Source organism: Neltuma alba, unplaced genomic scaffold, assembly GCF_004799145.2.
Source record: "Neltuma alba isolate B1F8T4 unplaced genomic scaffold, ASM479914v2 tig00013202_pilon, whole genome shotgun sequence".
NCBI classification, from domain to species: domain Eukaryota; kingdom Viridiplantae; phylum Streptophyta; class Magnoliopsida; order Fabales; family Fabaceae; genus Neltuma; species Neltuma alba.
The window spans coordinates 201,897-216,010 of NW_021637507.1; the positions used below are offsets into that span (position 1 = coordinate 201,897).

General features: G+C 32.6%; 2 protein-coding genes across 4 annotated transcripts; both read left to right on the top strand.

Moving 5' to 3' along the window:
- The first annotated feature begins 4,841 nt into the window (after positions 1-4,841).
- LOC114735287 (WEB family protein At2g40480-like) lies at positions 4,842-8,699 on the top strand. 2 transcript variants are annotated; one of them, XM_028922973.1, is made up of 2 exons: positions 4,842-5,445; positions 6,795-8,699. In XM_028922973.1, the coding sequence occupies exon 2, from the start codon at positions 7,037-7,039 to the stop codon at positions 8,279-8,281; it is 1,245 nt and encodes a 414-aa protein (XP_028778806.1). In that variant the 5' UTR covers positions 4,842-5,445; positions 6,795-7,036; the 3' UTR covers positions 8,282-8,699. The 2 variants fall into 2 exon arrangements, with proteins under 2 accessions (XP_028778806.1, XP_028778805.1); XM_028922972.1 differs by having other exon boundaries at positions 6,809-8,699.
- Positions 8,700-10,725: 2,026 nt separating this feature from the next.
- LOC114735335 (high mobility group B protein 7-like) lies at positions 10,726-12,981 on the top strand. Of its 2 annotated transcripts, none has more exons than XM_028923024.1 (7): positions 10,726-10,949; positions 11,048-11,366; positions 11,475-11,562; positions 11,638-11,724; positions 12,212-12,256; positions 12,355-12,435; positions 12,533-12,981. In XM_028923024.1, the coding sequence occupies exons 1-7, from the start codon at positions 10,928-10,930 to the stop codon at positions 12,536-12,538; spliced, it is 648 nt and encodes a 215-aa protein (XP_028778857.1). In that variant the 5' UTR covers positions 10,726-10,927; the 3' UTR covers positions 12,539-12,981. The 2 variants fall into 2 exon arrangements, with proteins under 2 accessions (XP_028778857.1, XP_028778856.1); XM_028923023.1 differs by having other exon boundaries at positions 11,070-11,366.
- The last annotated feature ends 1,133 nt before the right edge of the window (positions 12,982-14,114 follow it).

Consider the following 14,114-nt stretch of genomic DNA (forward strand, 5'->3'; position numbering starts at 1 on the left):
ACCCATTGTCCCCCCAAAAAAATAAATAAATAAATAAATAAAGATTCCCCATTTATTACGTTGGCCCAATTCCACGTGCAAGGGAAATCCCCCCCCCCCACCCCAAAACCAAAAAAAAACCAAACAGCGTCTTCTCGCATCGGTGTTGGCGTTAAAGCCAATTATAAATATTTTTGGAACTTCGTTAGTTGAGGGTAATTATTAATGACTACCAGAAAATACCAAAAATACATGTACCTCAAATTCTAATAATAAAATTTCATTTATAGACTACAAAATAAGTTTTATAATTAAGCCCGGAAGTAGTACTCCTCCGGTCTTTAATATAGACCCAATTCTTGTGTTGATTTTGGTCCTAAATATAAGACCCCTTTTTCATATTCATCAATTTTCTCTAAATTACCCCTATGGATACTCTCTCAACCATAATCAAGTAGAAGAAGGAGATGGATATTAAAAAAGATGATTATGATGTTTTAGGAAAAATATGTCACTTTTTTTTATAATTAACTAACTTACCTAACTTCCTTAATTAATCAAATTAGTTAAATGGGTCTTATATTAAGGACCGGAGGAGTATTTATTAAAAAAATTAAAAACCTTGATCTAACATTTAAATTAGGCATGTCGCATGTTTTATCGGTGGGAAATAAGCCACTGCTCCACGACTTGTAAACATTAAATAGCTATTCGCTGTAATTATAATTTACGTATGGATATAATACCTTCTCAGGTTTGATTGCATGCAGTCACGTGCCCACGTAATTGTAGCATGGATTTAGATACATACTAAGAGACACTTCGATCGTGATGATTTTCACCTTATTTATGTAATAAAAACCACAAACAGACCCAGGGACAACGGCGTAGCAAAGGGCAGTGGAGCTTCAAATGCCTCATATCGTCCCATCATCTAAAAATTTAATTTTATATAAATGAAAGAAAGATATTTGAAAGGTCATTATAGGCCCCTTAACAAATAAATGTCGTTGGATTCATAATTTGCGTCCAATAATATATGATCGTCTTTTTTTTTTTCACACCTGTCCTCACTCCTTGTGGAGGAAGAAGAAAATTCACATACACAATAAACACGTTTATGTAGTTTAAAATAATTTTTTACATATTTATTTTGTATTTTCTAAATCATAATTAAAAAATTATTTATAATTATTTCAAACAAATTGAAAATGCTCTTGTATTTTACTTGAGGTTTAAAATAGACAATCTATGTTTTTTTTTTTAAAAAAAAAAGTTACTGCACAGTTCTAAGTAAGCATAATTCCTAATTTGCAGTAATTAGATGTTTTTTTTTGTGGAATTTCATAATTATTACTAAGGAAGAAGAAAATTCACATACACAATAAACACGTTTATGTAGTTTAAAATAATTTTTTACATATTTATTTCGTATTTTAAATCATAATTAAAAAATTATTTATAAATTATTTCAAACAAATTCAAAATGCTCTTGTATTTTACTTGAGGTTTAAATAGACAATCTATGCTTTTTTTTTTAAAAAAAAAAGAAGTTACTGCACAGTTCTAAGTAAGCATAATTCCTAATTTGCAGTAATTAGATTGTTTGTGTGGAATTTCATAATTATTACTATCCCCGTACTAAATATAAGAGCTATACACATTTATTTTGATTCTAAGTATAATACTTTAATTTATTTTATTTCTGAAATTTATAACTTTCCTCTCTTATTGATTATGCATAGTAACCAGGTTTCTAAGAGTAGCTACAATACACATGATTAAAAAACATATTTTCAAAAATCAACACACATTTATTAAAAAAATAGTTAATTTAATTAATTTTTTTAATCTAATTACATTAGTTAACTCCATGTACTGGAGGTATTGTTTTTTAATTTTTTTTTCCCGTAATGGAGGGGGCCTGATGAATTATATCATTGCATCTAATAATCAACCTAATGATTCTAGAACGTCATAATCATTTAAGTGCGGTGAATATTTAACACCCAAACAACAACAACAAAAAAAGAATAAGTGGGCGGATAATTTTTTTGGGCTGAAGACTGAGCCTGATATCACTAATCAATAATCAGGCCATCAGGCGCTATAACAATAGTTCAAGTGGTAAAAAAGAGCTGACAGTATAAAGGAAGAGCCAGAATTTCTTTCTTTCATTCTTTAAAACAGGGAGAAAAAAAAAGCTAATGACCAAGCTGACCTATTAATCTCTAACAACGGCTTTATAAATGCAACGCTTTATTTTATAGTATTTTTCTTAACCCATAAGATTAATATTAATTCTCAAATTAGATTACATTAAAAATCAAAAGAGTATATATTTACACTGTCGACAAGGGTTCAATCCTTATGTTAGATATGACCCTATTCAGTCAATATGTAAGCACAAAAAAATACTAGTATGATTTTAAATTAAACCTCAGAAAGTATGTGAAATATTACTGGGGAAAGAAGCATATATATTGACTTCATATATAATCAAAAAGTATTAAAGGAGATAATTTGCTGGCCATGCCAGCCTCCAACAGTGCATGCCTTTTTCCTCTTGCTTCTGAAAAGGGTTAATAATTACAAATCATGATTTACAACTCCTAACAAATTACAATAATAATAATACTCGTCTTCATCATTTTGGTATGCACGTTTTACCCCTTTCCACTTATAACATTTTGTCTCTAAAAACATAATTATATCATCTCATTTAACCAGTAGATTAATGGATTAATACTATATATATATAAGGAAATTAAATTTGAAGGGATACGTTTCTTGCATGTGATAATTTCTCATCTGCGTAATAATATAAATCATTGTGACAGGTAAAGTAAATTCATTTTCTAACACAAGTACATTTATTTATTTATTTAACAACGGACAAGAGGCATGAAGGATAACGCGTAGAGACACAACTAAGAAGGTGATTGTTTAGACTAATATTGCAGTTAATTTTGTTCAAGCACACAGTTATTCACTTAGTTATGATTGTCAAGAAACTTTATATGACTTGGAAAAGAAATTCCCCCCATGCCCTAGTTAATTAAGGTGGAAGTTTGCCACTGGATCATTCATCACTTGAGACAGGTGACAACTCTCTCAGCCGAATTTGAAATATTTAACATAAAATATTATATTAGAATCAGAATGTACATTTAATTTGTTTTGGAATCAACAAACATGATGAAAACATTTTATTTTATTTCTTATAAATAATGTTTTTAAAAGACTCAGAACTTATAAGAGTGAATATAACTAATATTTAGAATTTTATTCTTTTAAAATGGTAAGAAATTAGATATATTAAATTTGGCTATCGTATAGAGTCTGAAACTAAAAACTGCACAATGATTATTTATTTTGAGTAATTTTTAAGGATATTATTCACAGTCATTAAAATCACAATTAATGTTTCTTCATTGTCAGATTTTTTAAAATAATTTTTAGATTAAGAATTTAAAATTTTAAAAAGGATTGATTTCGTAAAAATAATCGATAATAACAGATTCTCATAAACTTAACCACATTTATTTTTATTTATTTATATTTTAGAGTTAAATAATTTTTGGTCATTTAAGTTGTTCTATCTTGGCCTTGTCTCTAAAGTCTTTTTTTTTTTTGACCGGAGATGGTCTCTAAAGTCTTAAACCATAAGTTTTGATCCATTTAAGGTAGAATGGTTTAGTTTTTTATCAAACTATAGGAACTAATATTTTAAATGAATAGAAATTTAAGGGGTGTTTGGTAATGTGAATAAGTGCTTTTAAAAAATACTTTCTACAAAACAAAAAAAATTTCTTCACATATTTATTTCATATACCGTAAAAGTATTTTTAAAATTATTATTTGGTTTCTATCGAAACATCCCTTAAAAGACCAAAACCTGACTAAAATTTATTAACCATTTATTTTAATATCAGCGGATTCATTGAAGACTTGCTTAAAATGACTTATAAGTAGTTTTTAATAATAATTAGAAATTTCTTTCCTGCAATGCACGGATTAGCATATTTGATTAGATTTAAAATTTTAATAAATCACATTATCTACTGTAACTCAATATTTACTTTTTATAGGAGTATGATTTTTTTATCTATTCAAATAGAACTTGAATTAGAGATATGAAATTTAGGAAGAATAGATAAAAATTTAAAAGTAATGATTTATTTCTCCATTTAAGCCTCCACTTGATATACTATTTAATTATGACGCTTCACATTTAATGCAATATATTCAAACCCTAATTAAGATATTATTCAAAATCAAAATTAATTATTAATTTTGCCATTTGAACCTCCAATTAAATTTGATTTATTTTAATAATTTTTTATTTAATTTAATATATTCAAATTTCAATCAATATGTGATTGAAATATCATTAATTGAATATATTCAAATCTAATAATATTATACTCGACTCATTTTTAAATGAATCAGGTATTACAAGTTTTAAAAATATAATTAAATGAATAATTGATGATTTATGAAATAAGAGGTAAATATGTGATGAAAATTTATTCCAACTAGGTAAATTTTTATTAAATGGCTCATCCTAACAGGCAGCCTGAAAGGCTGAAACCGAAAAATGAAAATGAGAGAGGCGTGCAAGGGAGCAGCAATGCAAGACGTCGTCGTTGTGCGAGTGCGACTGTATACTTTTCCGTCTTTCCCCGTCCGAAAGGTCATCATTACGGCGACTTTGTCAAAGCTTCGCCGGAAACCGAATATTACGCCCTTAATTAACGCAAACTCATCTTCCTTGCAAGCTGGCCCAATCTACACCCGCTTACGTGCTACTTTGTCATTGGATCTTATTCCTACCGACTTTGACTTTTGATTTCAGGGACCAACCACATCGAAGGCTACTCGCAATCCAATACTTCAGCCCCATAATATTATTGCCGGAGAAAGGCTTCCCAAAAGCGCAAAGCCTTCTTTTTGCCTTTCCTGCTTTCCCGTTCTGCGATCACTTTTATCCGCCGAGTGGGCTATGGAGTGTGTGGACCCTGTTACTCACTCGTCCTGACTCACCATCCTTTCACCTGAGCTGTGACTCGCCTATGAGACATCATCATTTTCCTTGGAATTGCATAAATTGGAGAATGGATCCGTCCCGGAAGTCCAAGCTCAGGCCTCTTGGCCTTTTTAGCTGTGGGTGTTTCTCTGAGTCTCGCTTTTGTACTAGTCGGTGAGATGGCCGAAACCCAGGAATTAACTGTCGAGGGGGTTCCGGGAACGCCTGCCATAAGGGAGGTGAGACCCGATAAGGGTTCCGAAAAGCTCAATGCTGGAAACGGGTCAAGTGGGAACCCCAGTTTTGGCGTCAAAAAGAGTTAATTTGAGAGCTGAGATTGACACATCGCCGCCATTGGGTCTGTTAAGGAGGCAGTAGTGACCCGTTTTGGAGGTAGTGGACCTTGGCCACCTCTTTACAAGCTTGGGGAGGCCATTGTAAGTTCGCTTGATTCAAAATTCACATTGCTACTTTTCCATTTATTGTTTTTCAGCTATAAACATTATTTTTTTGGGGCTAACTATTGGTGATAGCACATTTATTTGCTAGTGTTTTTTTAGCAAAATTTTTCCATCAGATTCAATGGATGAAGTCCAAGTGGCAAATCATATCGTGAAGTTAACTGAAATACTCTGTTGCATTTAGACATTTAGACAATTTCAGGACGGAATTCATGCTTACGAGCTGTAATGTTCTAATTGTTCTTTCAGTCATTAGTGTACTCGGTTATTAGAGCAAACGAGCAATTGCCGAATTGTTTTACCACTTATAGTTCAAATCCAGTCATTGCAAATCTAGTCATTGCAAATCTAGGTATTAGTTTTACTATATGATGTTTATCTGGTACGGATATCGTATCCTCAATTTAGATTTCTTTTCGGTCCTTTTCCTCGTCTGTCATTTTCAGAGACAGATTTTTAATTTTTCTGGTAGAGTTTCACTTTGATAATTTGCTACAAAAGCATATGTCTGATTTTGATATCTCAGACTAGATGAACACGTAGTGGAATACATATAATTTTGAGATTCGCTAATCACATGCACCTTTCAGAATTTTCATGCCAGATGCTGACACTTTGTTGTACACATTTTGCATAAGTATTTGAGGTTTAAACTTGCAACCAAATGAGTACCTTAAATGCCAAAGTTATCATATGTAGGAAGCCATTTACATTAGTAATTTGTAATTTCTATCTGTTGCATTTAGACAATTTCAGGACGGAATTCATGCTTACGAGCTGTAATGTTCTAATTGTTCTTTTCATCTCATTAGTGTACTCGGTTATCAGAGCAAACGAGCAATTGCGGAATTGTTTTTTACCACTTATAGTTCAAATCCAGTCATTGCAAAGCTGGGTATTAGTTTACTATATGATTGTTATCTGATACGATATTAATAAGAGCGGATTTGCAGCAAAACTATATGTCTTTGCACAAAACTATATGTCTGATTTTGATATCTCAGACTAGATGGAGAAGCAGTGGAATACATATGATTTCGAGATTCGATGATCACATGCACCTTTCAGAATTTTCGTGCCAGATGCTGACACTTTGTTGTACACATTTTGCATGAGTACTTTTGAGGTTTAAACTTGTAGCCAAATGAGTAACTTTAAATTGCCAAAGTTATCATCTGTAGGAAGCCATTTATATCATTAATTTGTAATTTCTGTGATCAGGTTATACTTCCGATGCATCACTCGTCTAATCTTACGTTGCATTGTTCCTTATGCATTCTTGACATCTATGTACTTCTTTGGCTTACTTTCTGATGTTGAAGAAGATGATCATTTACAGAATGGCATTGATGGTTTTGACATAAAGAAAGTGGAGGAACAAGCAGCTGAGTTGGAGAAAGATTTGATAGTGAAAGAGCTCGAAACACTTGACGTGCTTGAAGAACTGGGAGCCACTAAAAGGATAGTGGAGGAATTAAAGCAGCAGCTGCAGAAAGAATCCTTGAAATGTTTTGCAACTCATGAAGTTCATGCCTATGAACCGGGTGGACCTCCTGTTATTAAGGAGATGAATAAGGAAAAATGTGGAAATATTGTCAATAACCAAGAACAGATATTGCATGGTTCAACTCCCTGCTCTATCTCATCACCTGATCTGATCTTAATGGAGTTAAAACAAGCTAAAGTTAATCTTGGTAAGACCATGAATGATCTTGAGATGATACAATCTTCTGTTGAATCTTTGACTAAGAAGATGAAGAAGGAGAATATTTTTCTCGAGAGGACACTCGAAATGCAAGCACCAAAATATGCTGCTGTTTCTATTCAAGACAGAGCTCAAGAAAAAACTAGATTAAATCCGCCTGTAGCTCCTCTAGAAACAAGTAGCATTTTTTATGATCCCATGGATATAATGAAGAGCTTCAATTCTGATGCTGGGCAGTACAATAGAATGGTTGAAACAAGATTTTCAACTCCCTTCAATTTGTGTGAAGAGAATGTATTTGGTATTAAGACTGCAGAGATGAGGTGGTTGGCTGCTAAGAAGATGGAAGAAGCTGCAATGGCAGCAGAAGCTATTGCTCTTGCCGAAATCAAGGCTCTATCCAGTACTGCGAGATCATCAGGCTTTGTCCTACCAAAGCCTGAAAAAGTGACTTTGCCTTTGAGGGAGCGATCTCTAACCCCTGAAACTAAAATACCCGAGGAGTCTATGGCAAAGAAGGTCGCAGATTCCAAGTTTCAAATTGATGATGTGAGTATTTCTAAATTGACTATTCTGAGGCGGATGGAGGAAGCAACAGAAGAAGTTCGACATAGCAAGCAGATCTTGACAGAAGCTCTGAACAGAGTTGACACTGCAAACAGGAAGCAACACGCTGCTCAAGAGGCTCTGAGGAGACTGATTCCAGAGAATGATCTCAAGGGACAAGCAATGTATAACTCTATTAAGTGTGACAAATTCGATTTAGCTGGAAATTGTCAAGATTCTCCTCTACCAGATGTAACAAGATCAAACCCGTTGAACAACAATCCAAAGCCTGCTTTAAGGCCAACAGTTTCAATGAGAGATGTGCTTAGCAGAAAGCAAGTTCCTGAAGAATATGCCACAAGAAAGGATATGGAAGAGAATCCTGAAAGACAAAAGGTTGCTTTGAGCCAAATGCTGCGTGCACTAAGGGAAGATGTTGCTCTTCCTCCAAAATCTGAGAAAGATGATAGCGATCAGAAACAGTTCATAGGCCAGAGGAAGAAGTTTGGATTCATTCAAATATCACTCCCATTGACAAGGCCAAGTAAGAAAAGGACATGAACTTTTAAGCTCTATACATATGCATGCATGAATGACCACCATTAGTGTGCTGATGTGTACCGACTCCCGCGTTTTTTTTTGGGCAGTACATGATATAGAAGATGTTTGAATTCAAAATCTCTTGCTGCTTATCACTCAATGATGTCCCTTATAACTAGATTCTTGTGTTGGATATGTTAATTCTGTTTTGTGTTGGCGTTTGATTTTGTAAAGGATTTTGTGCTTGAGCAGTTGGTTTGGAATGAAACGATTATGGGTATGCAGACCTTGCTATCCGTATCAGCTTACTTGTCGATGTACATGTCGCTTCCGCCTAACGAACGGTTGCGATTTGCTTGCTTGATGGCGGTCTATAATCTACCGTAGTATTCTTGGAGGAATATTTGATTAGTGCTTGTTGGGAAACCCATAGCACTTGGGGGGGAAAAAGTGCTTTTTTTTTTTACCAAGAAAAAAAAATGCTTTGATGTAATGAGAAGAACCTCTTTTCATATATTTGCTTGCTTTGCAAACTAATTCGAAAGTTGCTCGGATTCTAAATATAGGACTTACATAATTGATTTATAAATATTAGAAAATGAGTTTAGCTTGTTATTTTATTTCTGTTGATTTTTTATGTATCTTTTTAATCATTTATATTGAAAATTGTTTATCGATAAATTTTTTTTAAATAAGAAAAATATATCAAGTTTTTAATGTTTATTATGTTAAATTTTTTAATCATATACTTGTGACTAGAGAGCTTGGCATCATTTGAATTTGACTTGAGTCAAATGTTGGTAAAATTAGTTTTGTTTTTGGGGGAAAAAATTGTCCTTTCTTTTACGTGACGCAGAAAGCGAACCAACTCCCTACGACTCCACGCAGCCAGTACGAAGGAGCCATTTGCCCATTTCAATGCCACGTGGAGCATAATCCTGACAGGAAATAAGCACGGGAAATTGAGATGGCTCGTGAATTTGAATATCTTGTTTTTTTTTTTTGACCTAGGAATTTGAATATCTTGATTTAAACCAAAGAAACTGCGGATTTTTCGAACTTGTTAATTACTTCCTGCCCATTTATAAACTTTAAATTTAGAAAACTTCAAATTTTAAAAAGTGTGTAATCTATTTTAAAAGTTTTAATTTGAATTTTTCTTAGTGTTTAATGTACTTTTTATAATATTATTCTTAATTTTTTTATCACATTCCTTCATTTTTTTTATCTTTTCTTATTCATTATAAAAATATATTTAGAAATAAAAATATATTTGTAACATATTTGTTGTTTTTTTATTAATTTTAACTAATTGTTTCTTATCTATGAACTAATTATTTGACACTTATAATAAGAATGAGATGGAGTATATATAAAAATGATATATAATTATATAATTGATATTATTTTTAGTCCTTCAAATTTATTCTTATTTTGATTTTGGTTCCTAAAATTTTAAACTAGAGATTTGTGATTCTTTAAATTTCTTTTTATTTAAAATATTAATTTTTATAATATAATAAAAACTTAAATCATTTTACTCATTAAAAAAATCAAAACATATGACTTGAAACCTGAGAGCTTAAAATCAAAATAAAAATAAATTTACAGATCAAACATTATGTCAACTCGTAATTATACGTGGATCTCAATTTTTCTACAGGAGAAAAAGAATAGAAATTCCAGATTTCAGAGTCATGCCGCCTTACTGTTTTTCTTTTTTACGGTATAAAAACACCGCATATATTGCGGACCAAACATTGTGTGTTTGGATCATTCCCAAAAATATCATTTTCACGTTTCGTGGAATAGACGTGTTCTTACATGTTTATTTTATATAATATAAAATTATCTTAAATAAGTTTAATCAAACACCCCAATCAAAAATTGTATATTCCTTTGGCATCATTTCCTTTTTAATACAATTTCCTTTCTTTTAATCACACAGACTTTTAAAACAAAACTCTATGAAATTTGGATTTCTTACAATACATTTTTTTTGAACATTTAATTGCAACTTATTGCAAAAAAATAATAATTTATTACTCCTCTAATTTTAGATATAAAATTTGCTTTATAGTGTAATTTATTCTGCAAAATGAGTCTATAACTAAAAAATATAAAAGTATATCATTAAAAATGTTTGTGCACCCCAAATCCCTGAAAATCCTTAGCATCCCGTATAAGAACTCCTGCGCATTTTTAGCCATTGGATCTCATCTGTTCCTGCATGAGCTTCCTTCTAGCAACGTGTCGATCTCTTATTAATGATGGGTTCCATCACCACTTTAGTTTTTTTTTTATTTTTTTTCCTCGAAAAAGCAGAACCCACTATTACGTGGAATGTGCCACCAGCGGGTTTTGAGCCAACTATTGGATTACAGCACGAAAAGCTGCTCAACTTTTTTTTTCCCCCACTGTTACAAACTTTCCATGCTAAAAAATGCAACTTTTTGGGCGGAAAAACAAATTTGCAAATTCGCAATCTCGCGGTGGTGAAATTTTGCAGGCTTCGGCGCCATTTGCAGCTTGGGGATATCCGAACCAAAGAAACTTTCACTCAAAATGACAAATTTGCAGAGTCGAGTCGAAAAGCTTGACGCAGCGGTTTAATGGCGACTGTGCATAGAAACAGGAAAAGGGTCTGCGCCTTTCGCCGTGCTCCCGATGGTAGCGCTTTTGACAAGTGGTATATACTATATAGCATTGTTATTTCCTTTTCGTGATTTCTTTCATCTTATTAACTAATTCAAGGATCATTGATCACCGTTCCTATCACATTCTTAGTTTCAATGTTTGTACATTTCAGTGAGGGCTGTGGGAGATCGGTGGCTATTGCGTTGGCTGACATGCACGAATGTGAACCGAAGAAGGGCGTAAAGAGGTTTAGGGGAACAAATGTGAACCAGCTATTGAATAAATGTTCTGAAGATGTGAACCAACATGTGGCGATTACAATCTCTGAAGATGGGAGCCAACATGTGACGAATACAAGTTCTGGAGATGTGAACCAACATGCCATGAATAGAAGTTCTGAAGATGTGAACCAACATGCGACAGATAAACGTTTTGAGAACCAACCAGTATCACCTTTCCGCTTGTTTATGTAGAATCTCACCCCCTGAAGTTTTTATTAGTGAACTTAAATGTTTGATTGGAGTTCTGTTTGGAATATGGTAATAGTGGTCGGATGCTAATGAGGTTTCCTTTTCAGCGAGAGCTTTTTCAAGACCTGCAATGGTGGAAATATGATTGAAATTGATAGGAAAGGGTTTGAGATCTGGAAAAACATGTCCAAGGAGGTAAGCCCAGTCCATTCTCGTTTTGTAAGTTGGAAAATATAATTCTTTTGGGACTTAATTTTCCGTTCTCATCAGGAAAGGAAACCGTATGTTCTTCAAGCTGCAAAACTAGAATCTGCATACCAACAAGCTTTGGATAAAGAGGCTAATGATATGATACAGGTAAATGGACACTGTTATTATTCAAGGTTTTTTTCCCCTTTCTCCCATTGAAACCTTGTTGTATCTTGTTGACATGAGGGTCCTTCGAAACTCTGAAATGAGGTTTTGGAAAAATATCATTTATGGGTTTTTGAGACACTTATGCAAGGGCCTTGGTACATCAATCAATCTAGGTAACCGAGTAGTCATTTTGTTTAGTACTTCTTGGCCAACTTGTTTTTGTAACTTCGTTTGACAGAGGCTTTAATTTCCTCCCTTTTTGTTCGCCGAATTATGCGTCATTGTTTCTTGCAATAAAAAGAAAAACAGAGAGAGAGAAGGCAATGACTTGGAGTCAAGCTTCTCATTTACTAATGATAGCAGTAAAACTTTCCCTTCTGAATATCAAGCTGAAATGGACTAAGTAAAGCCATTTACTAATCATATGTTTCTTATTCTTTCAAAATTTGAGATTCCTACCATATATATGACAAGTGGCTGGTTTCAGGTGGATGATGAGGCTGATTCAGCGATGGTTGGGAAGATTGATAAGGTTTGACTGTTTCCAAAGCTAGAACACTTTAGATTCTCATTTTCTACTTGTTTATTCATTTTTCCAGTCCTAACTGTTGTTTATGGGTTTGTTCACAGTTTTACCAGTTCTGTTGTGACGAACCATCAGATTACTCCGAATACTACTCAGAAGACTCAGATGTCTGCTTTACATTGGAGGTATATGCCGTCCTCCATTCTCTTTGAATCTGAATTCTTCCTGTTTAAAGTGTCGTCACTGTTTCCTGAACCTGACCACTTTATTACTTTGAACTAGGAATAAGGGATCATGGATTTTCGAGGAGATATCTCAGTAAACTCGGAGACAACATTTTACGTTAAACATTCTGTGTATTGGGACCATCATCAAATATGCACAGTTGGAAAGTTCAGCTGCAGGAAGTTTCTCAAAAGCGAGTCTGTTGGTTATTGTACAGTTACAGTCAACAATTTCTACTTCTCTTTTCTTTCCAGCGAGGAGCTAGCTTTTACATTTTGAAGCTGGAGGAGTTTTTGTTTTGAGGCTCCTTGCAGACATGTGAATGTGATCTTGGAATGAGAAGATGCTGATTAACACAGGAGTTTTATGTTTTGGTGAGATGTTCCTCCAGCGTTATTTTGTTTGTCAGTGTAGAGATTGCGTTTTGCTATAGAATTACATCTTTTATGGAAACTGGTCAACTGACTGATATTCTATGTGAAAGCGATGCATAATACTTGGCTTCATCTGCGCCCCACTCCATCTGTTTTTCATGGTTTTTAGTGAACCTGAAATTAACAAAGGAAGCTTGTGCACGGAATTAAGACAATGTTTGGTGCATAAGAATATAAGGTATGCAATGGAAGTGAAATGAAAAATTAAACAATACATATGGATAAGAATTGACAACTAGTTTTTTTTTTTAATCCTGATTTAAAATAAAAAATAAAAATTACAATTCAACAAATTTTTTTGCCACACTATTAAACAGTAATAAACATATATAATGGATATTTGTTATAAAAAAAAACCTAATCATAATTTATACCATGCTTGTCCTTCCTCACATTATGTTTTCCACGTTATCCTTTCTCACCTTATGAAATTTAGTAATATTGATTTATAAAGAAAAAGTTAATGGGCTTATCGATCAGTATCTTAGAATTAAGACCCTTTCGTTTTCTCTTTAAGAGTTAAAACAAAATATGATTATATTAAATTTTGTTTTTGTGTTGTTGAATGTTTAAAATAATGAATTGAAATTTATCATATTTGATTTGATCAATTTTGCTAATGAATGACTGAAGGATGCATTATTAATTTATTATCAGCAGTTAATATTAGTATTATCATATGTTTTTGTGAAATTTATTATCATAAATTAATAACATAATGACACCTCCGGTCCTTAATATAAACCTTGTTTGATTTTTATTTTGATCCTAAATATAAGATCCCAAATCACTTTATCTCTCATGTTTATTTATTTTTTCTCAAGATAGTTTTTTTAATAATAGTAATTCTAACCAATAAATTTGATTAGTAAGAATATTTTAAAAAAGACAACATCTATTTATTACAAATAACTAACTTAACTTATTTTCCTAATCTACTTAAATTAGTCAATTAGTTCTTACATTTAAGATTGGAGGTCATATAATACCCATATACATACAACCATTTACAATTACTTAAAATTTTGATTTTTCCAATAAGTATGGGATGACAATTATGTTTTTTTTTAGCATAAGACTGAAAAACCACAAAAGTCTGTCATGCATGCATTTATATTTATATTTAAATATTACTAAAGAGGGGATAAGAGGAAAAAAATAAAAAGAATAAGAAATTCTTATCCACAAGCACAGTGAAGGAGGGA